At 62.1% G+C, this 22361-nt stretch overlaps 7 protein-coding genes across 14 annotated transcripts in view; 4 read left to right on the top strand and 3 right to left on the bottom strand.

Moving 5' to 3' along the window:
- The window catches only part of LOC104631832 (uncharacterized), a 244583-nt gene that overhangs the window by 125874 nt on the left and 96348 nt on the right, over positions 1 to 22361 (top strand). The window lies entirely within an intron of this gene.
- On the top strand, positions 95 to 3479 carry GNL1 (G protein nucleolar 1 (putative)). Its single transcript, XM_075738344.1, has 12 exons — positions 95 to 221; positions 324 to 447; positions 547 to 677; positions 928 to 1127; positions 1218 to 1289; positions 1386 to 1578; positions 1672 to 1767; positions 1883 to 2086; positions 2425 to 2603; positions 2680 to 2827; positions 2935 to 3075; positions 3188 to 3479. Exons 1-12 carry the CDS (start codon positions 146 to 148, stop codon positions 3403 to 3405), a joined length of 1782 nt encoding a protein of 593 aa, XP_075594459.1. The 5' UTR covers positions 95 to 145; the 3' UTR covers positions 3406 to 3479.
- RPP21 (ribonuclease P subunit p21) lies at positions 3456 to 4675 on the bottom strand. Of its 3 annotated transcripts, none has more exons than XM_075738454.1 (5): positions 4520 to 4674; positions 4143 to 4234; positions 3938 to 4020; positions 3709 to 3813; positions 3456 to 3590 (listed from the first exon to the last, which is right to left on the bottom strand). In XM_075738454.1, exons 1-5 carry the CDS (start codon positions 4628 to 4630, stop codon positions 3562 to 3564), a joined length of 420 nt encoding a protein of 139 aa, XP_075594569.1. In that variant the 5' UTR covers positions 4631 to 4674; the 3' UTR covers positions 3456 to 3561. The 3 variants fall into 3 exon arrangements, with proteins under 3 accessions (XP_075594569.1, XP_075594570.1, XP_075594571.1); XM_075738455.1 differs by having other exon boundaries at positions 3456 to 3578; XM_075738456.1 differs by lacking the exon at positions 3709 to 3813 and having other exon boundaries at positions 4520 to 4675.
- LOC104639751 (E3 ubiquitin-protein ligase TRIM39-like) lies at positions 4690 to 11116 on the top strand. Of its 2 annotated transcripts, XM_075738363.1 has the most exons (9): positions 4690 to 4781; positions 5221 to 6246; positions 7028 to 7123; positions 7200 to 7430; positions 7711 to 7733; positions 7853 to 7974; positions 8074 to 9333; positions 9377 to 10156; positions 10961 to 11116. In XM_075738363.1, exons 2-7 carry the CDS (start codon positions 5833 to 5835, stop codon positions 8619 to 8621), a joined length of 1434 nt encoding a protein of 477 aa, XP_075594478.1. In that variant the 5' UTR covers positions 4690 to 4781; positions 5221 to 5832; the 3' UTR covers positions 8622 to 9333; positions 9377 to 10156; positions 10961 to 11116. The 2 variants fall into 2 exon arrangements, with proteins under 2 accessions (XP_075594478.1, XP_075594477.1); XM_075738362.1 differs by having other exon boundaries at positions 4707 to 6246.
- On the bottom strand, positions 11120 to 12457 carry PPP1R11 (protein phosphatase 1 regulatory inhibitor subunit 11). The gene is made up of 3 exons (XM_075738457.1): positions 12113 to 12457; positions 11790 to 11898; positions 11120 to 11684 (listed from the first exon to the last, which is right to left on the bottom strand). The coding sequence occupies exons 1-3, from the start codon at positions 12179 to 12181 to the stop codon at positions 11458 to 11460; spliced, it is 405 nt and encodes a 134-aa protein (XP_075594572.1). The 5' UTR covers positions 12182 to 12457; the 3' UTR covers positions 11120 to 11457.
- On the bottom strand, positions 12802 to 14208 carry POLR1H (RNA polymerase I subunit H). The gene is made up of 5 exons (XM_075738458.1): positions 14115 to 14208; positions 13496 to 13627; positions 13292 to 13392; positions 12985 to 13094; positions 12802 to 12884 (listed from the first exon to the last, which is right to left on the bottom strand). Exons 2-5 carry the CDS (start codon positions 13623 to 13625, stop codon positions 12860 to 12862), a joined length of 366 nt encoding a protein of 121 aa, XP_075594573.1. The 5' UTR covers positions 13626 to 13627; positions 14115 to 14208; the 3' UTR covers positions 12802 to 12859.
- On the top strand, positions 14570 to 22337 carry MGAT1 (alpha-1,3-mannosyl-glycoprotein 2-beta-N-acetylglucosaminyltransferase). Of its 5 annotated transcripts, XM_075738378.1 has the most exons (4): positions 14570 to 14642; positions 15307 to 15565; positions 16602 to 17033; positions 17573 to 22337. In XM_075738378.1, exon 4 carries the CDS (start codon positions 17602 to 17604, stop codon positions 18934 to 18936), a length of 1335 nt encoding a protein of 444 aa, XP_075594493.1. In that variant the 5' UTR covers positions 14570 to 14642; positions 15307 to 15565; positions 16602 to 17033; positions 17573 to 17601; the 3' UTR covers positions 18937 to 22337. The 5 variants fall into 5 exon arrangements, with proteins under 5 accessions (XP_075594493.1, XP_075594491.1, XP_075594492.1 ...); XM_075738376.1 differs by lacking the exon at positions 16602 to 17033; XM_075738377.1 differs by lacking the exons at positions 14570 to 14642; positions 16602 to 17033 and adding an exon at positions 14687 to 14769.

Raw genomic sequence — 22361 nt, 5'->3', positions numbered from 1 at the left:
TAGCTCTCTCACCGATTCATCCCGCCCCCGCTCTGCCGTGATGTTCCCTCCCATTGGCTCCTTCTCCTCCCACCTCCCTCTCTCCCCGCCTTCCACCGTTCCTATTGGTCGCGGCTGGCCCCGCCCTGGCACGTGAACTCCCGTCATGCCCCGCAAGCGGCCGTTCAGCGCGAAGCGGAAGAAGCAGCAGCTCCGCGACCGGCGCGAACGGAAGCGGGGCGGTGAGCGGGGGCCGGGCCGGGCTGGGCTGGGCTCCGCGGTGCCTCGGCCGGGGAAGGGCCCCGGCGGCAGGTCGGCCCCTGACGCCGGTTCTCTGTCCGTAGATGCCCCAGCAGGGCCGGACTCGGGCCCGGGTAGCCGTAGCGAGAGCCGGGAACGTGGTAGCGATGCGGCCCCCGCTGAAGCGGGAGATCCGGCTCCTCCTCCCCGCCGCCACGACCCCGGCAGGTACCTGGGAGGGATGGAGGGAGCCGGGGAGGGCTCGGTGCGGTTCAGGGACCCCGTGCGGGTGAGGGGACCCCGGTGTCTACGTGAGGTATCCGGCAGGTTCCGGCTGCAGCTGGGGGGGCCGCGGGCCGAAGCCTTGGCTCGACGCCGGCGCCGGGCCCAGGAGGAGCTGCTGGAGCTGCTGCCCGAGACCGCCCTTGAGCTGGACCCTGACACCGTCTATGGCCCCGGTGAGGGGAAGGGGGCGAATATGGTGGTGGGGAAATAAATAACTTGGGAGAGGGCACGCAACCTGGGGAGGGGGAGTTGCTGCAGGAGAGGGTGTAATTAATCACTGAGGGGAAAATTGGTTTGTAGGGGTGGGTTAAAGTGGCTGAGGGGGGCTCATAAGTGGTAATTAGGTATGCGGAGGGGGGAAGTGGCCCCTGGAGGGGGTAAGGGAGTCCCAGGGGCGGTGGGACTCAGGCTGCCCGGTGCCAGGGCTGGACTTCCCGCGTCGGCCGCCCTGGAGCTTTGCTATGAGCCCGGAGGAGTTGCGGGTACGGGAGGAAGCGGCATTCAGCGCCTTTCTAAGGACCCTTCGGGAGGGCCAGCGCCACGACAGGGCCGAGGAGGGGGCCACCAACGGTGACGGCGATGACGACGGAGGGGATGTGGCCCCTTTCGAGCACAACCTGGAGGTGAGGGGGGGACACGGGGGGAGGCACACGGTGACGGGAGGGTTAGGGGCCGTGGGGGTCACTGTGTCGTGTTCCCCCGTCTCTCCCTAGACATGGCGGCAGCTCTGGCGCGTGCTGGAGATGTCTGACGTCATCCTTCTCATCACTGACGCCCGGCACCCGGTGAGTACGAGGGACACCTAGGCATCATGGTCGGGGGGGGACCCAGGAATTCGGGATGCAGCTGACCCCCCCATCTCCCGTTGTCTCCCCACCCAGGCGCTGAACGTGCCGCCGGCGCTGGCCACCCATGTGACGCGGGAGCTGGGGAAAGGCCTGATCCTCATCCTCAACAAAGTGGACCTGACCTCCCCCGCCGTGGCCACCGCCTGGAGCCACCTCCTGCGCCGCCGCTTCCCCGCTGCCCGCGTCGTCCCGTTCACCTCTGCCCCCCGACGGCCCCCAGCACCCGGTAGGGACCCAAGCGGTCAGGGTGGGGGTGGCAGAGGGTGGGTGGGGGGCACCCAGGTGTGCACACAGCCCCCCATCATGTTTCATCCCCCAGGTCTGCAGCGACGGCAGAGGCGAGGGGGTGGCTGGAGCCGGGCTGTGGGACCTCGGCAGCTTCTGGAGGCCTGCGAGAGTATCGTGGGGGAAGAAGGTAAGTGGGGAGGGGGGCACCCATGGGTGCTGCGGGGGGGGTACGCATATGGGCGGGGTTACCCATCCGCTCCCTGCGCGGGGCGGAACCTGCTTAGCTTCGTGGTGGGTTGCAGTGGACCTGAGCAGCTGGCGGGCGCGGCTGGACCGGGCGGAGGAGGCGGCGGCACGAGGGGAGGAGGAGGAGGAAGAGGAGCAGCAGGAGGAGGTGGGGGACGACGTGGACGTGGGTGATGACGACGCTGATGGCGACGGCCCCGTGGCGGCCCCCCGGCAGTGGGAGCGGTACCGCCATGGCGTCCTCACCCTGGGCTGTGTCGGTGAGGAGCAGGGCCTGGCACTGTGGGATTACATTGGGTGTGAACTGGGGGAGGGGCCTAACTGGGGGAGGGGCCTAACTGGGGGTGGGGCTTCACCCAGGGGTGGGGTTGGTGGGGGCGTGGCCACAGGGCAAAGGGATTTTGTCCAGATGTGGCTTGTGGGAGGAGTTGGGCTGGGGTGGAGCCTGCAGTGGGGGTGGGGCTTATGGGGGTGTCCCCACCCCCTGGTGAAGCAGAGGGGGATGTAGGGAGGGGGGTGTGGGTCCCGGGAGGGGTGTGGCCTGTTGGGGGCGTGGCTCCCAGGAGGGGGTGTGTCCCAAGCCTCCCCCTCCCCACAGGCCTGCCGAACGCGGGCAAGTCCTCGGTGCTGAACGCGCTGGTGGGACGCAGCGCCGTCAGCGTCTCCCGTGCCCCCGGCCGCACTCGCTACTTCCAGACCCATTTCCTCACCCCCACCGTCCGCCTCTGTGACTGTCCCGGCCTCGTGTTCCCCTCCCGTGCCCCTCCGGCTCTCCAGGTGGGTCCTGGCTCCCTCCCCACCTCTCACAGAGCGACCCCCGCCCCGCTGAGCCCCGCCTGTGTCCCCTCTCCAGGTGCTGGCGGGTGTCTACCCCATCTCGCAGCTGCAGGAGCCCTACTCAGCTGTGGGGTACCTGGCTGCCCGCCTCCCGTTGCCGCCTCTCCTCCAACTGCGCCCCCCCAGTGCTGCCGCCGGTTGGACTGCTTGGGATCTTTGTGAAGGTACGCTGGTTTTGGGGCGAATTAACTCCAAATTAGGTTTGTTTCTTAGTTATTAATGGGGTTGGTTTTTGTGCGTTTCACGTGGGTTTTTTGTGTGTTTTTCTCAGCCTGGGCAGAGAAACGAGGGTACAAGACAGCGAAGGCAGCTCGTAACGACGTCTACCGCGCGGCCAACAGCATCCTGCGGCTGGCAGCCGAGGGCCGACTCCGCCTCTGCCTGCGCCCGCCTGGCTACGCCGCCCAGAAGGGTGAGCCAGCGTTTCCCCCCCCCCCACCCCTCACCCTCGGGGATGCTGGGTCCTTCCTGGGGGCCTTTCCCGGATGCCTGGTTCCCTCACACTCCCCCTGTGCCCCCCTCAGATTTGTGGGAGCAGCACCCCGAGACGGCGGCGCTGGCGGCGCTGCAGGAGAGGGGGGAGCCGGGGGTCCGGGGGTCTGCCCCCCCGGGGGAGGGGTCAACCTCGGAGGAGGAGGAGGAGGAGTGTGACAGCGGTGAAGAGGTGGAGCCTGGAGAGGCCACGCCCCCTGGCAGCACGGCCTCCAATCCCTTTGCTCTGCTGGGAGAGGATGAGTGTTAGCTCCGCCTCTCAGGGCACAGCCAATCAGAGGTCAACACTAATACCGTGTGTGGAATAAAAGGTTTATTTCTGCAGCTGGTGTTTTCCAATTGGTTAGAGGCGGCTTCCACGGGGACGAATCGGAGGTCGTGACGGCGCTCTGTTGCTGGGTAGGGTTTACGCCGGGCTGTCCTCTGGGGCGGGGCCTGGGGGAGTGACAGCGCTGCCCTGCTAGCCACGCCCCGGAAGCAGCTCCACCCAATGAGCCCGGGCTGAGGCTGTTGGTCCCACCCCCTCCCCTCTAGGCCCCACCCCTGCACTGACCGGTGGGCGGGGCCTGGCCGAGGGGGCGGAGCTCCTGCCGGCAGAGGTACCGGCGGCTGCGGCCACAGCTCCGGCACCGCAGGACGACGCGGGGCTGCCCTCCCCCTGTGGGCGGGACCAAGGCTTAGCCCCTCCCACAGCACCACCCCCCACCCCTCCAGGGGGGTCTGGGGGTTCCCCCCAGGTGTCCCTGTGCCCCCCCCCCCCCCCCGGCTGTACCCAGACCCACCCCGCAGGCGCAGGCAGCCCCCGGCCCCGGGCAGCAGCAGGGAACAGCAGCGGCGGCACACGGTGCGTTTCACCGAGGGGGCCCTGGGGGGGACACAGGCACACGGGAGGGGTCGGTGCCTCCCAGGGCTCACCCCCCGCTGTGGGCCAGCCCCCCCGTGGCCCCCTCAGCCCCCCCGTGGCCCCCTCAGCCCCCCGTAACTCACATGCGCAGGACCAGGCGGCGGGCGGCCCCTCGCTGGGTGCTGCAGTAGAACCGGGCCAGGGCCGGGCTGTGGGGGAGCACCCAGTGTGCGGCCTGGGGGAACAGGGAGGGGGGAGGCACAGCTGCAGCCCCCCCCATAGCCCCCCCCCAGCCGCACGGGGTCCCCCCTAAGTCCCCCCGTACCCCTCTTGTGCCCCCCTCAGCCCCATTCAGTCTCCCCGGACCTCCGTGACCGCCCCAGGGCCCCCCCCTCGGCCCCCATAGCCCGCCCCCCTGCCCCATAGGGCCCCCCCCGGTCCCCCTTCAGCCCCATCGGGTTCCCCAGAGGCCCCTGGTCCCCTATAGCCCCCCCAGCCCCCCTATATCCCCCCGCCCCACCTGGAAGAGGAAGTTGAGCCGCTGCAGCGCCTCGCGGTCCCGGACCGGCGCCGCCATCTCTGCCCCGATTGGCCGCGCCCCCGCGGAGTGGGCGGGACCGGCGCTCCCCATTGGCTGTATCCGCCTCTAGGGGGCGGGGCCTTATCCGCTTTATCAAATACGGGGGGGCGTCAGCCAGTACTGGAAGGCGCGTCGTTATGTGTTGTCACTTCCGGCCTTGGGAGAAGACGTCACTTCCGGCGCGGGGCCCGGCGCTGCGGCGGTGAGTGGGCCGAGACCGCCCCGTAGGGACCCCGGAACGCCCCTTCCCTATAGGGTGACACCTATAGGAACCCGTGCACGGCCCTTCCCTGTGGGATGGCCCCTGTGGGGCCCCCTATAGCGACCTGAACCGCCTCCCCCCCCCGACAGGGCCGCCCCTATAGGGCCCTTTCCTATAGGGCCTCCCCCTGTAGGGGCCCCGCAACGGCCTCTGTCTATGGGGTGCCCCCTCTAAGGGCTCTTCCTATAGCGCCTCCGCTATAGGCACCCTGGAACAGCCGCTTTAGGGCTCCTTTTCTATAGGGGGACCCATATAGGGCCTCCTGCTGTCGCCCCAAAAGGCCCCGAAACGGCCCCGTCTCCATGGCAACGCCTCCCACTGTCACCAGCGCGTTATTCTTTTAACTGAATTCAGCTGTTTCCCCCCCCCCAAAAAAAAGCTCTCAGAAACGGCACCGGCACCTCGGCATCGCTTCCCGCCAACGTGACGTCATCGTTTTGATGGAATTGAGCTTTTTTTTCTCCTCAAAACCTCTTAGAAACCGCGCTGCCACCTTGATACAGCTTTACACCGAACCTACGTCATAGCCTTTGCGGATTTAACCTGTTTTCTCCCCAAAACTGCTCCAAACCTGCGCTGTCCCCTCCGCATCGCTTCGCACCACAATGGCATCACCGCCTTGACCGAATTCAGCTCCTTTCTCCCCAAAACCCCTTCAAACACCTTGGCGTCGCTTCCTACCAAAACCGCATCATCACCTTGACAAAACTGAGCTGTTTTCTCCCCAAAACTGCTTCGAACCCCACGTCATCCCCTCAGCATCGCTTCCCGCCGAAATGACATCATCGTCTTGACAGAATTGAGCTGTTTTCTCCCCAAAAGCGCTTTGAACCCACATCACCGCACCTCGGATGTTACATTCCTACTAAACCTGCTCGCCGCCTCAACAGATTTAAGCTCTTTTCCCCCAAAAAAACGCTCTTCAAACCCGAGCTCACCCATCATCGTCAGCCCCCCCCAAATCTTTAGGGGGGTCAACGGCGTCGCCACCATGTCGGGGACCGACCCCCTGGAGACGTTACGGGTGGAAGCGAGTTGTTCCGTCTGCCTGGAATATCTCCAAGATCCCGTCATCATCGAGTGCGGTCACAATTTTTGCCGTCGTTGCATCACCCGCTGGTGGGCCGAGCTGGCGCGTGATTTTCCCTGCCCCGTCTGTCGTAAAACTTCCCGCCATCGCGCTCTTCGACCCAACCGCCAACTCGGCAACATGGTAGAAGCCGCTCGGCAGCTGCGCGGAGCTAAAAGGAAAACCAGGGAGGAAAGCCTTTGCCAAGCTCACGGTCAAGTTCTGGCTCGTTTTTGTCGTGACGATCAAGCTCCCGTTTGTCTGCTCTGCGAGATCTCCCACGCGCATCGCGCCCACGTCCTCGTCCCCCTCGACGACGCGGCTCTCGAGTACAAGGTTTGGGGGGAACTGAAACCTTTTTGGGGTGAAATTGTTGGCGGGGGGGAACACATCCCTGATTCTTATTTTTAGCCCCAGCTTTGCTCCCTGAGGCCGTTTGGGGAGGGGGTTTGGCTCTGATGAGTCTCTGTCTCTGTTTTCAGCCCCAAATTCTTCCCCAAGATCATCCTGGGGGGGGGTGGGGTTCAGCTGTGGCCTCTCCACGTTTCCAGTGAGATTCAGCCCCAAAATGTCTCCTCTCTGAGGGTGTTTCTGGAGGGAATTTGGCTGTGGACTCATCCCCAACTCCTTCCAGCCCCTGGTGATGGGATTTTGCCCCAAACTCTCCTGCTGAGACCATTTGTGGAGGACATTCGGGCACTATCCTGTCCCCATCTCTGTTTTCAGCCCCAAAACTCTCTCCCTGAGTCTTTTTTTGGAGGGATTTTGGCCCTGGCTCATCCTCATCCCTGTTTCAGAGCCCCTGATGATGAGATTTAGCCCCAAACTCTCTCCCTGAGACCATTTGTGGAGGGAATTTGGGCACCATCCTGTCCCTGTCTTCATTTTCCATCTCCCTGAAACCATTTACAGAGGAGTTTGGCCATCGGCTCATCCTTTTCTCCATTTTCACCCCCAAATTCTTCCCTAAGACCATCCAGGGAGAGGATTTTTGCCGTAGCTCATCCCCATCCCCATCTCCAGCCTTGACAGTGGAGGAATTTGAGGGTGAATGATTTGGGACGGAGGACGGGGGGTCCCATCCTGTCACCACCCTCCTTTTTTTCCCCCCCGGTAGGAGAAGCTGCAGCGCTGCCTGGAGCCGCTGGAGCGAAAGCTGGAAGCTGTCGCTGGCTGCCGAGCTCGGGAGGAGAAAAAACCGAGCGAGCTGAAGGCAGGTTGATAGTGTCGGGGGGAAACCGGGAAGATCCCGGCAACTCCTGGCGCTCACCGGTGTCTTTTCCCGGCAGAGGAAGGTGGCTCTGCGTCGGGAACGCATCGCCCGGGAATTTGAGGAGCTTCACCAGCTGCTGGAGGAAGAGGAGCGGCTGCTGCTGCGACGGTTGGAGGAGGAAGAGCGCGAGATCCTGCAGCGGCTTCAGGCCAACCTGGCTCAGCTCGGGGAGCAGCGCCGGGTCCTGGCCGCCCTCGTGGCCGAGCTGGAGGAGAAGTGTCTGCAGTCGGGCGCCGAGATGCTGAAGGTGGGATCGTCACTGCCAACGGGGTCGGTTTTGGGGACGGGATCACCCCAGGGGACAGGATTGCTTTTTGGGGGACGGGATTGTCAGGAAAGGGAACGGGTTTGGGGGCTGGATCACCCCCGGGGAGGGAATCTGTGCTGGGGATCGGGTCAGAGGCAGGGGTCGGTGCTGGGATCCCTGCGGGTGGGACCAGTCCTGCCCCTGAGATCGACTTCTAGCACACCTAACCCCCCTTCTTCCTGCTTCCCCCCTCCCTTTTCCCTGCTTTCCCCCATTTCAGGACATCAAGGACACCCTGGCCAGGTAAGAACCGCGCAGGTGACTGTGCTGTTCTCCAAACTCCCGTTTTTGGGGCACAAATTGGGGATTTGGGGACGCGTCGGCTGGCGCGTCCCACTTTCCCCCCTGGGGGCTGCCGGCAGGTGTGAAGCGGCGACGACACCAGTGGAAGAACCGGCGTCTGTCCCCATCGAGCTGGAAAAAAACTTTTGCAGTTTTCCCCGGCAATATTTCACCCTCCGGAAAATCACCCGGCGCCTCATCGGTGAGGAACCCCCCCCCACCGCCACATTGCGCTGCAGCCGGGATCCCCCCCTGCTCCCCACCTTAAATCCCCCCCTTTCCTTTTGGCGTTGCCATCCAGGTGAAGTGACGCTGGATCCCGACACGGCTCATCCCAACCTGGTTTTATCGGAAGATCGGAAAAGCGTTCGTTTCGTGGAAGTTCGACCCCGGGATTTACCGGATACCCCGCGACGTTTCACCATCTACCCCTGCGTTTTGGCGACGCAGGGTTTTACCTCCGGTCGTCATTACTGGGAGGTGGAAGTCGGTGATAAAACCCACTGGGCTCTCGGCGTTTGTAAGGATTCGGTGAGTCGAAAAGGGGAATTAACGCCGTTACCGGAGACGGGATATTGGCGGGTACGGCTCTGGAACGGCGATAAGTACGCGGCCACCACCACCCCCTTCACGCCGCTGACGGTGAGGGTGAAACCCAAACGGGTCGGGGTCTTCGTGGACTACGAAGCCGGGAAAGTGGCTTTTTATAACGTCACCGATCGCTCCCACATTTACACCTTCACCGATACTTTCACCGAAAAGATTTGGCCGCTTTTTTATCCCGGGATCCGCGCCGGCAGGAAAAACGCGGCACCTCTCGTTATCCGTTCGCCTACGGATTGGGAGTGAGGGGGGAAGCGGCGCCGGCGGGGTTTGGCTTCGTGGTATTTGGTAGCACCAAGATCCGGCGCTGCCGGGGTTTGGCGCTCTGATATCCGGCACTGCTGGGGTTTGGCTCTCCGACATCTGGCACCACCGGGATCCGGTGATCCGGCAGCTCTGGGGTTTGGCGCTCTGACATCTGGCACCACCGGGATCCGGCGATGTGGCACCGCTGGGGTTTAGCTCTCCGAAATCCAGCACTGCCAAGGTCTGGCAATCCGGCACCACCGGCACTTGGCGCTTGGCCATGCGGCACTGCCAGCATCCGACGCTCTGGCACTACCAGGTTTGGCTCCCTGACATCTGGCGCCGCTGCCAGGGTCTGGAGCTGTGGCACAGATGGGGTTTGGCTCTGGCACCACCAGCATCCGGTGCTCCGGCATAGGCGGGGTTTGGCTCTCCGGCATCCGGCACCACCGGGATTTGGCTCTCCGGCACTGCCAGGCTCTCGCTCTTTATTGTCCAGCTCTGCCACGGCCCGGCTCTCCGGCACCTTTGGGATCTGGCTCACCGGCACCACCAGGAGCCGCATCCCCGGTGTCGGCACGGCCGGGGTGGGGCTCCCGGCAGCAGCCGGATCCGGCTCGGTGCCAGATCAGCAGGCGCAGGTGTGTGGCAGGGCCGGGTCCCTCTGTCCGCGGGTCCCTCTGCGTGTCCCCGGCCCCGTGCACGTCCTGGGGTCCGTGTCCCTGCACGTCCCTGTGTCCCTCCGTGCCCCCCAGTGTCCCCCTGCATGTCCCCACGTCAGTCTGTGTCCCTCTGCCTGTCCCCGTGTCCATCCGTGTCCCTGCCCGTGTGTCCCCACATCCATCCGTGTCCCTTTATGTCCCTCCGTGTCCTTCCGTGTGTCCGTCTGCGTGACCCTCCCTGTCCGTCCGTGTCCCTGTCCGAGTGTCCCCGTGTCCATCCGTGTCCCTACGTCTGTGTCCTGTGTGTCCGTGTCCCTTTACGTCCCTCCACGTGTCCTCATGTCACCTCTTTCCCGTGTGTCCTCGTGTCCATCCTTGTCCCTTGTTGTCCCTCCCCGTGTCCATCCGTGTCCCTTTACGTCCCTCCCCCTGTCCCTCCCGTCCCCGTATTCCCCTGTCCCTCCCTCCCCGTCCCTTCCCCGCCATCGCCCACGCGTGGGCCGTCCTCCGTGCCTCCTCCCCTCCTCGCACACGCCTGCCACACGCCTCCCACACGCCTCCACACGCCATGGCCCCCTCAGGGCCACCGGAACGAGGTCCGCTGGCCCGGTTGGTACGGGAGACTTTGTGCCCGGCCTGCGGGCAGCCGCTGCGGGACCCCGTTCTCTTTGCCTGCAACCACAGCTGCTGCCGCCGCTGCCTGCCCGCTGCCTGTCCTGGGGAGCCCCCCGCTGCCTTCTCCTGCCCGCGGTGCTGCCTGCCCTGCGCCCCTCGCCGGCTCCGTACCCCCGTGGCTCTGGCCGTCGAGAGTCGCATCGCCCAGCGTCTGGCTCGGGGAACCCCCGGCCCCCCCCGCCGGCAGCAGCGCCGCAGGTAAAAAGGGGGGGGACGACAAGGGGGGGGGATTTGGGGGGGGGGGTGTGTGCTGGGGGGACCCAGGTGTCTGGGGAGATTTAGGGGTGGGGGGGGTAACAGGGCGACCCAGGTGGAAGGAAGGGAAACTGGGGGGAGGGACTGGGGGCACTTGGGAGACTTAGGGGACCTGGGTGTCCGGGGGAATTAGGGGGGGAACTGGGGAGATTTTGGGGACTCAGGGGACATAGATATCAGGGGAGACTTGGGGCCCCAGGTGTCTGGGGGGATTTGGGGGACACAGACACCTGGGGAGACTGGGGGGCCCAGGTGTCTGGGGGGATTTGGGATGCTGGGGGGGGACACCTGGGGGGATTTGGGGGGGGATGACTGGGGGGCTTTGGAGGACCCAGGCATCTGGGGAGGACTTGGGGTGCTAAGGGGGAAACTCAGACATCTGGGGGGTGCTGGGGGGCACCCAGCTCTTTGGGGGTGCCAGGGGCACCCAGAGCTCCGGTTGTGACCCCGTGCCCCATCCCTCACGTGCCCGGACGCCTGAGTTCCCCCCCGCAGGGTGTCCCCACCCCGGGGTGACCCCGCCACCGCCCCCCCCAGGCGCCAGGGCTCACGTGCCGGGTGGGGCCCGATCCGGCTGGGTGACATTTTTGGGCGGTGACACTTGTTTTGGTGGCACTTTGTCCCTCCCCTGGGGACACACCCCGGGCTGGTGGCACCTTCCCCCTTGGGGACCCTTCCCCTACCCCCCCAGAAGTGTGTGTGTCCCCCCCCTTTTTAGTGACACTAACCCCCCCCCTCTCCCCACAGCCTGGGGGCCCAGCTCCGAGCCGACGCCGCCCCCCCGCGCCCCCCATCCCCAGAGGAGGAGCCCCCTGGGATGGTTCGGGGGGAGCCCCCCAAAAGCCAGCCCCTCCCTCCTCCTCCTCGCTGACAGCCCCCAATAAATGCCGGCTCTCCCGACAAGTGTCACGGCAGCGGTTGCAGCGGTGCCACCTTTAATGCCACAGGTGCCATGGGGGGGGGGGCACCCCCAAAATGTCCCCCCCAAACGTTGGGGGGTGGGTGGGGCTGGGGAAGGAGAGGGTGTTTGGGGGGGTATTGATTTGGGGGGGCTCAGGCAGTGATATTTGGGGGGTATCGATTGGGGGGGGCACATCAGGCATCAGCATTTTGGGGTGTCCTCAGGAGTTCAGGGGGGTGTCAGGCATCAATCTGGGGGGGCTCAGGCATTGATAGTTGGGGGGGATCAGCCCCCGAGGTGATGGGGGGGGAGATGTTTGGGCTGGGGGGTGCTGGGGGGTTCCTCAGTGCTCCATAGGGGCGGGGGGCCCGGGGGGCAGCGCTTGGGGTGCCTCCCCCGCCCCCGGCGCCTCCCCCGCAGCCCCCCCCCGCCGCCCCCGCCCCCGTTTATGTCCCCGGACGCAGTGGAGGTGGCCGCAGCCTTCATCCCTCGCCACCGGCTCCTCGTCCTCATCCTCGCTCTCCGTCGAGCTCTCCCCGAACGCCCGCGGCTTCTCGTAGATGCAGCAGCCTGGGGGGGGGGGCGGTTACGGGGGGGGTGTCAGGGGACAGACGTGTCCCCAGGGGGGACCCAGGTGTCCGGGGGGGGACCCGGGGCCTCCCCAGGGCCACTCACACTTGGAGGAGCGTCGGCCCAGGTGCTCGTTGTCCACGGTGTCGCTCGACCACTCAACCTTCTTGTCCGGCTTCCGCTTGCGCAACTTCAGGGTCAGGCTGCGGTTCTCCTGGGGGGGACGGGGGGGACACAGGGGTGTCAGCGGCTGCAGTAACCCCGGTCCCGTCCCCTGACACCGCCCCCCCCAGCCCCGGTCCCGTCCCCTGACACCGTCCCCATTCCTGTCACACCCCCCCCCCCCAATATCTATACCCCCTGGAGCTTACAGCCCCCCCCAGTATCTATACCCCCCCCCGGCATCCATAGGCCTCAGCGGCCCTCACCGGCTCAGCAGCCCCGGTCTCGGTGACGGTGGCAGTGCCGCAGCTGCCGCTATCCGCCGCCTCCGCCATGGTTCCAGCCGGGCGGAGCGGTCCCCCGGGGCAGGTGGAAGGGGGGTCCCGGCCACCGCCGAGGCCCCGCTGCGGTGGGGGGGGGGGGGGGGGCACCGGGAAGGGCCGGGCCGGGGCCGCTCTCGCCGCCGCCGCCCCGGTGTAGCGCCCACCGCCGCCCCCACACCCACTTCCGGCGGGCGGAGGGGGCACTTCCGGTAGGTCCGCCGTACGATACGTTCCCCCGCTGAGGTTGCACTTCCGCCGTACAGCGGCGAAGGGCAGAGCGCATGCGCACAGGGGCTGAAGGGGCAGGTTGGGGGGCAGATAGGAGCTGGGGGGGGGCAGTTTAGGGGGCAGATAGAGGCTGGGGGGGCAGTTTGGGCCTGGAAGGAATATTCAAGGGCTGGGGGGGGGGGGGGCAATTTAGGGGGACCAATAAAGTATTTTGGGGGGCAAATAAGGTCTGAAGGGGCAATTCAGGGGCTGGGGGGGTGGTTTGGGGGGCAGATAGGGACTGGGGGGGCAATTCAGGGGCTGGGGGGGTGGTTTGGGGGGCAGATAGGGACTGGGGGGGCAATTCAGGGGCTGGGGGGGTGGTTTGGGGGGCAACCGAGACACCCCCAAGCACAGCCCTAAATAAAAAAAACCCAAAGCTTTTATTACCCACAGGGGGGTGGGGAGGGGGAGGAAACCCCGTCACGAATCCTCCTTCTCCTGAAACCTGTGGGGAAAGGACGGGGTGGTTATGGGGGGGCTGGGGGGGTCCCCCCCAGGACTTGGGGGGGAAAAAAGGGGGGTTAAAATGGGGGGGTGTCCCTCACCAGCAGCGGGGGCAGGTGTAGAAGACGGTCTGGCCCTCGTCGGCTGAGCGCATCTGCCGCGTGCGGTACGCCATGCCCTCGTGCCCGCAGCGGGGGCAGCGCCGCTCCACCTGGCCCCCCCCAAACCGTGGGGGTTACCCCCTGCCTCGGGGGCTTAATCCCCCCCCCCAGCTCAGGAGGGAGGGGGTTAAACCCAACCTGAGAGGGGGGAACCCCCAAATATCCTGGCCCCAAGGAGTTTTATGCCTCACATGGGGGTGACCCCATTCTAGGGGGGTTGTCTGTCCGTTTCCCCCCCCCAACTCACCAGGGGCCCCTCGAGGTGGGGTGCAGGATCCGGCCCCCGCCCCGCCGCAAGGTCCAGCCGGTTGAACTCGATGGCGCTGCGGATGGTTTTACCCTCAAAATCTGGGGGAGGAGGGGGGGAAATGAAGTCAGGGGGTCCCGGGGGGGGTGGTGGTGTCAGAGGGGACCCAGGCAGCCCGGTGCCTGCCCCCCCCCCCCCCCGGACCGGCACTCTGGAGGGTGAAGGCGCAGCGGGGGCAGCGGACGGTGCTGTGGGGACCCGGCCGGGGCAGGACGGAGCCGCACTCGGGGCAGAAATCCAGGCAGGACTGGAAGCAGGAGGGGGGCAGCTCCATGGCTGGGGGGGGGGGGGGGGGTTGGATGTCAGAGGGGCTCCCCGTCCCCCGTCCCCCCCATATTCTGCGGTGCCACTGAGCCCCCAGCGCCCCCCCAGCACCCCCCTCACCCCACTGCCCCCCATTCTCCTCCGGCCCCAGTCACCTCCACTGCCCCCCCAATACCCCCACTGCCCCCCCAATCACCCCCCAATCACCCCCACTGCCCCCCAATCACCCCCCAATCACCCCCACTGCCCCCCCAATCACCCCAAATACCCCCACTGCCCCCCCAATACCCCCCAATCACCCCCACTGCCCCCCCAATACCCCCCACTGCCCCCCCAATCACCCCCACTGCCCCCCTATAGCACACCCCCCCAAACACCCCACTTTCCCCCCCAGCTCCCCATCACGCCCACTGCCCCCAGCCCCCCAATAGCACCCCAATCCCCCCCATCACCCCCATTCTTTCCCAGCCCCCCCCCCTCCGGAGCAGACAAGTCCAACCTCCTCCGCGGCGCCTAGAGCGGCCGGAGCGCGCGCGCGAAAGGGAAACCTTCCAGCCCAGCCGCGCGCCTGCGCCGCCCCGCCCCGCCCCTTCCTCTACGTCACTTCTTCCCCCACCAACACAGGTTTACGGAGCGAGGAGTTAATTAGTGGCCTGATTGATTGATGAAGATGCCGTTAATTGATTAGCAGAACCCCCAGGGATCGATCAATTAAGCCAGTATTAATTGATTAGCGAAGCTCCCAGAGATTGATTAATTAATCCGCCGTTAATTAATCAGGAAGGGGGCGTGGCCTTCCAGCGGAGGGGCGTGGTCTGTCAGGGGGCGTGTCCCGGCTGCGGGGGGGCGGTCCCCTCCCGGGGTGGTGGGCGGTCCCTTGGGCCGGCGGGGGGTGTGGTCTAGCACGGTGGTGGGCGTGGTCTGCATGGGGAGGGGGAGGAGTCAGGGGCGGGGTCTCGCCGTTGCCATGGCGTCGCTTCCGGTGCGGCGGAGCGGAAGTGGCGGGCGCTGCCGGGAGGCGCCGCTGGTACCGGGGGGGGGGGGGGGCCCGGGGCTGGATCCGGCCTCACGGGGGTGGGGGGCGGCCTGGGGGGGGTGTGTGCCCCTGTCCCTTGTGGCTGGGGGGGGCCCTCCTGTCGCCTACAGCCGTGGAGGTGCCGGCCCTGTGCCCTGGGGGGGTGGAGGGGCCTTCGGTGGCCCCTGTGGGGGTGTGAGGAGGGGCTGGGGGGGGCTGCTGGGGGGCTCCTCTGAGCCCTGGGGGGGTGTCGGGAGCGCTGGGGGTGTCCCCTGATCCTCGTATGGGGGTCAGGAGGGCTGAGGGGGCTCCTTTGCACTGTGGGGGTGTCAGGAGGAGCTGGGGAGCTGCTGGGTGGGTCTGATCCCTATAGGGGAGTCAGGAGGGCTGAGGGGGCTCCCCTGCGCCCTATAGAGGTGTCAGGATGGGCTGCTGTGGGGCTGGGCGGGCCCCCTGGTCCCCTGTGGGGGTCAGGAGGGGCTGGGGGGGTCCCCTGTGCCCTATAGGGGGGCTTCCCTATGGGGCTGGGAGGAGCTGCCCCCCGTTCCCTGCAGGAATTCCTCTCCCTGGGGGTTTTGGGGGGGCTGCCCCATCCCTGGGGAGCTGTGGGAGGGGCTGTTCCTTCTATAAAAGGGCAAGGATTTGGGCATTTTAACCTTTTCCTCCCCATTTTTAGAGCTCACTGGAGATACCCACCCCCGTAAAAACCATGGCCGGGGGCTGGGGGGTGCTCAGCCGCGAGATAACGGACAGACAGACGGACACAGCCACCGCCATGGCCTGACACCGCCGCCCCCCACCACGAGGAAGCTCCGACAGGAGAGAAGCAGCGACCTCGTCCCCCGATTCCCGAGGGATTCCCGGGCGGCTCTGGAAAAGGAGGGGGAGGGGGGAACCCCAGCGACCCCCCTCCCCCTGGAGCGAGCCGCAACCAGGTAAACCCTGAGGATTTTCACCCAGAGAGCAAAGGCAGATATTTTTCCTGGCCGCTCACCTTCTAATTCCCACTGGAAGGGGGTTAAAATCTCTCAAAAAAGAAAAAAAGGGGGAAAAAAATTTGGATTTTTAGGAAGATCGAGGCGCTGGGGTGATGCTCAGCAGCAAATCCCATGGGAGAAGGGGTTCATTTTGCCCAAGACGAGGGTTTATTTTCATGGAGCCACTTCATCTTGGCTTATTTTGGCCTCATCTGGGATGAAATGAAGCAAAAAAAGTGGAAAAATGAGGAGCAAAATTGGGGTGGGGGGTTCCCTGAAAGCAGCACTTGCTTCCTCAGGCCGTTCTGGGTGTTTTGGCGTAGCCGAGGCCAGAGCTGCATTCCCACAGGGTGCAAAAATGAGCCTGGATTAATTAAAAAAAATTAAATAATTAATGAATAATTTAGGCGTGGTGGCACAAAACTGGTGGATGTTTGCCCGAATTCTGGTGGGTTTGGGGTCTCTGGGGAATGCTTTGGCAAGGAAAAAGAGCTTAAAATCTCCCCAAAAAACTTCAGGAATCTCCAGAATTGGGGTGTTTCACCTCTGAGGGGAAAAAAAAAATGGGGGGGGACGACACATTGCGCCCTTCCCCGGATTTGGGGTTTTTTTGGGCACCGGAGGATTTAATTCGATGTAATTATCTGTTGCTCGGAGTCTCCCCTGGAGCAAAGCCGAGGGCAGGGAAAATCCCCAGCTCTGCTTACTCAGCGCCTCGCCGCCGGCTTGTGCCTCGCTGCCGAGAAACACCGGGTAAAACTGTGGCTGAAACCCCCTCGGTTTGGGCTGAAACCCCCTCGGTTTGGGGCTAAACCCCCCAATTTTGGGCTGGGACACTGGTGGTTTGGGCTGCCGCGAGGCTGAGCCGCTCTCGGCCCCGCAGGTACAGCTTAACCCCAGCGTCTCCCTCTGCAGGGACCCCGCTAGGAAGCACGAAATACCTTAAACTGACTTTTTTCTCCTTTATTTTTTTCCCCTTTTTCCTTCTCTCCAGCAGTTTTTCCGGGGCCAGACCAGCATTTTGGGGCCGGGAAGGGGGAATTCTTGATTACTGGCTCTTTCACCCTTCCCCTTGGGGGGAAACCAGGGTGCTGCCGGGCTCACTCCCCTCCTACTGCTCTATACCCCTTCTTTTTTCTTTTAAATATCCCTTTTCCGGGTGTTTTTTTTTCCTTTTAATTCCCTTTTTCCGCCCGCCAACGTGGCCCGTGGCAGCATTAACCCTTGAGCCGCTCCCTGCCGGAGTTAAGCAATCACCTTTTTTTTCTCTCTTTCTTTATTTTCTCTGTGTGCTTGGGGTATTTTTTCCCCTCTTCCTTACTTTTTTTTCTTCTGTTTTCTTTTAATTCCCCTTTCCCCCCCTCCTCCCCTTTCCTGCCCTCGCTGACAACTTGCCTCCGCTGGCAGGAGTCGGGCCGGGCTCCGGGTGAGTAAAAACTCGCTAAACCCAGGAATCTGTGAGAATTTTAGTGCTCAAATTTGACATTTGATTTTATTTATCTCCATTTTTTGGACAGAAACCGCCCCGCTCTCCCTGCTACCCCCCTCCTCTCCCCCCCCCCCCCCGGCAAATCCTCACCAAAGCCGGCCCCCGGGTTAACGTTTAACGGGAGTGGACTCTGCCCCCTCCTCCCCGCACCGAGATTTGGGCTTGAGGTTTATAATTTGCGCTTTTCTCCTCCCTTTTCTAATGTTTGTTTTATTTTTTAATATCTCGGCGGTGCCACGTTTCTGGTAGGAGGCTCCGGGGCCGCGCGGTTTCGCTTCCCCTCCCCGAGGAGGAAGGGGGGGGTGGGGTGTGTTCCTCTGTTTTGGGGGGAGGGGCAGGGTTTCACCAAGCGTTTTGGGGTGACACAACCGTGGGGCGTCCCCGTCCCCATCCAGACCGGTTTGGGGGTACAAGGGGGGGATCCCCTCTGTTTTTAACCCCCCCCCCCTCCTCCTGCGTTTTTCCCCCCCTCCCAGGTCCATGGCGTGGGAGTGAGCGCTGAAGGATGCTGAAGAAGAGCAGCCTGGTGTTGTGGGGGGCGGCGCTCTTCATCGCCTGGAACGGCCTCCTCCTCCTCTTCCTCTGGAGCCGCCCGCCCTCCTCATCCTTCTCCGGCGAAGGCGACCGACTGACGGCGGAAGTGATTCGCTTGGCGCAAGATGCCGAAACCGAACTGGAACGGCAAAAAGAACTCCTGCGCCAAATTCACCGCTACAGCGGGTTGTGGGGGCGACACCGCGGGGTTGGAATCACCCCCAAACCCCCCCCGCCGCCCTCCCCGGCGCCGCCGCGACTCACCGATCCCGCCGGCACCGTTTTACCGGTGTTGGTGATGGCTTGCGACCGCAGCACCGTCCGGCGGTGTTTGGATAAACTCTTACGTTACCGACCTTCGGCTCAACGTTTCCCTGTCATCGTTAGCCAGGATTGCGGTCACGCCGAAACGGCTCGCGTCATCGCTTCTTACGGTGACGCCGTGGCTCACATCCGACAACCGGATCTCAGCGATATCCCGGTGCCGGCAGAACACCGTAAATTCCAAGGTTATTATAAAATCGCTCGGCATTATCGTTGGGCGTTAGGACAAGTTTTTCGGACCTTCCGTTACCGCGCTGCCATCGTGGTAGAGGACGATTTAGAAGTCGCTCCGGATTTTTTCGAGTATTTCCAAGCGGCGTTCCCGCTCCTCCTCGCCGATCGCAGCCTCTGGTGCGTCTCCGCTTGGAACGATAACGGGAAAGAGCAAATGGTGGACGTCGGACAAGCGGAATTACTTTACCGGACTGATTTTTTTCCTGGTCTCGGTTGGTTGCTTTTAGCCGAACTTTGGGATGAACTCGAACCCAAATGGCCGCGAGCTTTTTGGGACGATTGGATGCGTCAACCCGAACAACGCCGAGATCGTTCCTGCATCCGCCCCGAAGTCTCCCGTACGATGACGTTCGGTCGTAAAGGAGTGAGCCACGGGCAATTTTTCGATCAATATTTAAAATTTATCAAACTTAACGACCGTTTCGTGCCTTTTACCCAACTGGATCTTTCTTACCTCAAAAAGGAAGAGTACGAACGTTCTTTTCTGCACAAGGTTTACGCCGCGCCGGAGGTGAGGGTGGAGGAGCTCCAAGGGAACCGACGACGGGAGCTTGGCGCCGTCCGCCTGCAGTACAGCGGCCGCGATTCCTTCAAAGCCTTCGCCAAAGCCCTGGGGCTGATGGACGACCTCAAATCCGGCGTCCCCCGCGCCGGTTATCGCGGTATCGTCAGCTTCGTTTATCGGGGACGTCGCGTTTATCTCGCCCCTCCTTCGGACTGGACGGGTTACGATCCCAGCTGGAGTTAGCGGGCACTGTGGTTCCGCTCGTTGTATTTTATTTTTGGGCGGGTTTTCCTCCTTTTAAATCTTTTTTTTTTTTTTTTTTTTTGGGTGGGTTGGTTTTTTTTTTGTGTGTGTGTGTCTTTAGCGAGGAGGATTTGACACGCGCCAAAGCGCCACTCGCCCGGTGCTGCAATGGGGGAAATTCTGTGTGACGGCGGCTCCGAGCGGAGAAATTATTTTCCAGAATAAAAGGCAAAAAAACCCAGAAAACCCAACAACCACCAAACCAAAACCAAACCTAAAAACCCCCCAAAATTCAGATTTCTTTTGCTACCGCTCACCACAGCTACCAGCTCCATCCGGTCCTATATTGCTCTACAGGGCCTCGTCCCTATATTCAGCTCCATGCTCTGGGCACTACGGGCCATAAACTGACCTATAGGGGTCTATACAGATCTATATGTGTCTATACAGACCTGTGTGGATCTATACAGACCTACATGCCCTGGTTCCTATATGGTCTCGGCCCTATATTCCAGGCCCTATGTTGGGTTGTGGGGTCTAGGACCTGGATAAGGGTCTGTGCTCCAGTCCCTATACGTTGCTGTATGCTCTGGGCCCTATATGTTCTCTCTCTCTATATATACGCTATACTATATGGGGCTATATGGTCTGGGCTATGTGGTCTTGTCCCGGTATTGGGCTATAGGGTCTGGGTGTTATATCCAGGCCCTATATCACGGTCCATACGCTCCCCTCGCTGGAGTTGTGCCCTATACCACAGCGCGCTTGCTGGTCTATACGTTCTGCTCCGTATGTTCCAGGCTTGGAGCGCCGGGAGGGACATAATTTCTGCTGCTAAAAAGCCTATTTTATGTTAAAAAAAGTGCCCCTTTTTAGCTTAAATAAACCCTCGGATGCGGCTTTTTTGGGGAGTTGTGGGCAGTGAGGGGTTTGGGGGAGGGGAACATCCCGCTCAGGTTTGTTTTGGGGAGAAAAAGCCTCTTTTCAGAGCGGGGGAAGTTATGAAATGGAAGAAACTAAATGATGAGATGAAATTATCCCAATAAATTGGGATAAGAAGAGGGGGATAAGGCCAGGATGGGGAGACTGGGCAGAGTGGTGACACTGGGAGGGATTTTTGCCCCCACCTCCCAAGCAGGATTTGGGGTAAATCCAGATGGTTTTAGGGATATTTTTGGAGCTGTTTCCTCCCCACCTCCACTACTGGTGCTAAGAACACAAAGTTGTCTTATTTTTCAATTAAGAAGGGGACAGTTTTCCCCCTCAAAAAAGGGGGTTTGGGGGTTTATCAGCATTTTTACCTCGAGGCAGCAGCGCAGAGCCACTTATATTAACAATTCCTTCTCAATTTGTTTTTTTTTCCCCCTCTGCGGGCACCGTTTTGAGGCTGAAAATCCCCATTTCCCAGCACATTGGCTGCTCCCTCGGGGAAAATGCCCAAAAAGAAACAAACCTTCCCAAAATCAGAGGATTAAAAGCCCTGACACCCCCCTCCCCAGTTTGCACTGGAGCTGGATTTTGGGGCAAAATATGCCCAAATTGGTGTCTTGTTGGTATAACAAGCCGGTGATTTAAAAAAGAACCTTTTGAGCCCCGTTTTTATAAACACCCGTCCATTATTTACTCGAATAGTTGCAAACCCGTCCCCAAAATCCGCCTGTTCCCACTTAGAACGGGCCCACTGGGGGGGGGGGGGGGGGGGGGGCGGCACCAGGGGAACCGCAGTCCTCACTCAGGTCCGTACCTCCGCGGCTGCTGCCCTTCGCCTGGTTGTGCAGTCCTCACTCAGGTCCGCACTAAGGAGGGTTATTGGGGGGCAGCGCGGGGAGGAGGCAGCCAATGGGACGCTGCGGTGGGGGGGGTGGGAAAGCAGCCAATCAGAACGCGCCGGGTACTTCTAGAAGGCGGGGCGCGGGGGTTGGCGGGAGCAGTGCGGGCGGGATGGCGCGGGCGAAGCAAGTGGCCGCTGGTAAAAAAAACCCCCAAAAAGCTCCTTCTCCAGCCCCAAACCCCCCCAAAACACGCCCGCCTCCTCCCCGGGTTCCAACCCTGTGGAAAAAGCTCCGTCTCTCGAGGAAAAAACACCTTAAGCTGCTCCCAGTGGCCTCTTTTTGCGGGCTGGTGCGAGGTTTCTCTGTCACCCGGGAGGGTTTTGGGGTGCAGGCGGCCGCCGTGGCGGCTCTGCGGGAGGGCTGCGAGGCACATCTGCTGGCTCTGCTCGAGGAATGGGGGCTGTGTGCCCTCCATGCCAAGCGATCCGCTGTCCGAACGGCCGATGTCAGTCTTGTGAGGTGCCTTCGAGTGAAAAGAGGCTGAGTTCCTGCCCCAGCAACTGAGAGCTGGCTCTGGGCCTGCTGAACTACACAGAAAGGCGGATTTATTTTTTTTTTGTTTATGCTTTTATTTTTTTGCATGAACTTTCAAGTTAAATTCTAAAAAGCTTTTCAGATGAAAAGCAGAAGAAATGAAGTCTTGGAAGCTTGTTGGAGCAGGACTCTCTGAAGAAACGCTTTGATATACGCTCTCAACACGAAGCATCGCCAGACCTTGTGCTGTAACAAGCTGTTGTGTTTCGAGAGCAAAGTAAACCTTGCCATAAACCAAGCGGGGAAATGACTAATTACGAACGTAGCCAGGTTGTAATTTGGGTGTAGTGGTGATCTGTGATGTTGTGGGTTTGTCAGGGGCCTTATTTAAAGTCGCTGCTGCCCGGTCAGGGCTCTGAAGATAAAAGCAGCCGCCCTCCCCGACGCCTTTCCTGGCGGTTTCTCCTCTTCCTTGGGCTGACGTCGAGAGTCTCTGCCGACACGGGGAGGTGAGTCTGGCAGCGGAGGTGGAGCAATTTGGGCTGTAAGAGGCAGAGACCTGCCTTGTGCTGCCTGATAACAGCACTTTATTACATGGTTTAACCCTAATAACGGCCTCCTGCTGTCTCAAGATGCTGATTTTGTTTATTTTTTTTTCCCACTTCTATTTGCTTGTAGGTGGTGAAATGAGGGATAAAATCCCGTCTGTGGCCTCTGTCCCTGTTCACATCCTGGCAGCGACTGTGAAACCTCAGGGAGGGGAGGCCCCAGCCAGAGTGATCCCGGGAGGTGCAACAAGTGGTTTTATCCCATTTCCCCTAATTTCCCTGCAAATCTTAAGCAGAGACTTCTCCCCTTGCAAAACCTTCCTATGAGGCATCTACCAGCAGCAGCAAACCCCCTTTTCTTCCTCAAATTGAGCTCCCTTATATTTTTTTAGGGGGGTTCTCCCTGTTTTTCTGGGTCTTTTTTCCATTGACAAACAGCTGGGGAAACAAAAATCACTGTTCTCCTATTGAGGGTATTTTTCTCACACACAGTGTGATGGGGAGGAAAAACCCAACAAAAAGCATTAAATTGGCCAAAAAAACCTCCAACCTGTCGAGTGTGGCTCCTCTC

This window comes from Balearica regulorum, chromosome 32 (assembly GCF_011004875.1).
Source record: "Balearica regulorum gibbericeps isolate bBalReg1 chromosome 32, bBalReg1.pri, whole genome shotgun sequence".
NCBI classification, from domain to species: Eukaryota; Metazoa; Chordata; class Aves; order Gruiformes; family Gruidae; genus Balearica; species Balearica regulorum.
The sequence above is the reverse complement of the archived record's forward strand: the minus strand, read 5'-3'. Positions and strand labels throughout refer to the sequence as shown.

What these genes read in the sequence shown, in the direction of transcription:
- GNL1 (XM_075738344.1), top strand. Translation starts at nt 146, where the DNA reads ATGCCCCGCAAGCGGCCGTTCAGCGCGAAGCGGAAGAAGCAGCAGCTC. An exon ending in TCACTGACGCCCGGCACCCG is followed by an intron (nt 1,290 to 1,385) that starts GTGAGTACGAGG and finishes CTCCCCACCCAG; the next exon opens with GCGCTGAACGTGCCGCCGGC. An exon ending in GAGTATCGTGGGGGAAGAAG is followed by an intron (nt 1,768 to 1,882) that starts GTAAGTGGGGAG and finishes GGTGGGTTGCAG; the next exon opens with TGGACCTGAGCAGCTGGCGG.
- RPP21 (XM_075738454.1), bottom strand. Translation starts at nt 4,630, where the DNA reads ATGGGGAGCGCCGGTCCCGCCCACTCCGCGGGGGCGCGGCCAATCGGG. An exon ending in CGCCGCCTGGTCCTGCGCAT is followed by an intron (nt 4,021 to 4,142) that starts GTGAGTTACGGG and finishes TGTCCCCCCCAG; the next exon opens with GGCCCCCTCGGTGAAACGCA. An exon ending in GGGCTGCCTGCGCCTGCGGG is followed by an intron (nt 3,814 to 3,937) that starts GTGGGTCTGGGT and finishes TCCCGCCCACAG; the next exon opens with GGGGAGGGCAGCCCCGCGTC.
- LOC104639751 (XM_075738363.1), top strand. Translation starts at nt 5,833, where the DNA reads ATGTCGGGGACCGACCCCCTGGAGACGTTACGGGTGGAAGCGAGTTGT. An exon ending in AAAAACCGAGCGAGCTGAAG is followed by an intron (nt 7,124 to 7,199) that starts GCAGGTTGATAG and finishes TTTTCCCGGCAG; the next exon opens with AGGAAGGTGGCTCTGCGTCG. An exon ending in CGGGCGCCGAGATGCTGAAG is followed by an intron (nt 7,431 to 7,710) that starts GTGGGATCGTCA and finishes CCCCCATTTCAG; the next exon opens with GACATCAAGGACACCCTGGC.
- PPP1R11 (XM_075738457.1), bottom strand. Translation starts at nt 12,181, where the DNA reads ATGGCGGAGGCGGCGGATAGCGGCAGCTGCGGCACTGCCACCGTCACC. An exon ending in AGACCGGGGCTGCTGAGCCG is followed by an intron (nt 11,899 to 12,112) that starts GTGAGGGCCGCT and finishes CGTCCCCCCCAG; the next exon opens with GAGAACCGCAGCCTGACCCT. An exon ending in GGGCCGACGCTCCTCCAAGT is followed by an intron (nt 11,685 to 11,789) that starts GTGAGTGGCCCT and finishes CCCCCCCCCCAG; the next exon opens with GCTGCTGCATCTACGAGAAG.
- POLR1H (XM_075738458.1), bottom strand. Translation starts at nt 13,625, where the DNA reads ATGGAGCTGCCCCCCTCCTGCTTCCAGTCCTGCCTGGATTTCTGCCCC. An exon ending in CTTCACCCTCCAGAGTGCCG is followed by an intron (nt 13,393 to 13,495) that starts GTCCGGGGGGGG and finishes CTCCTCCCCCAG; the next exon opens with ATTTTGAGGGTAAAACCATC. An exon ending in TACACCTGCCCCCGCTGCTG is followed by an intron (nt 12,885 to 12,984) that starts GTGAGGGACACC and finishes CTTTCCCCACAG; the next exon opens with GTTTCAGGAGAAGGAGGATT.
- MGAT1 (XM_075738376.1), top strand. Translation starts at nt 17,602, where the DNA reads ATGCTGAAGAAGAGCAGCCTGGTGTTGTGGGGGGCGGCGCTCTTCATC.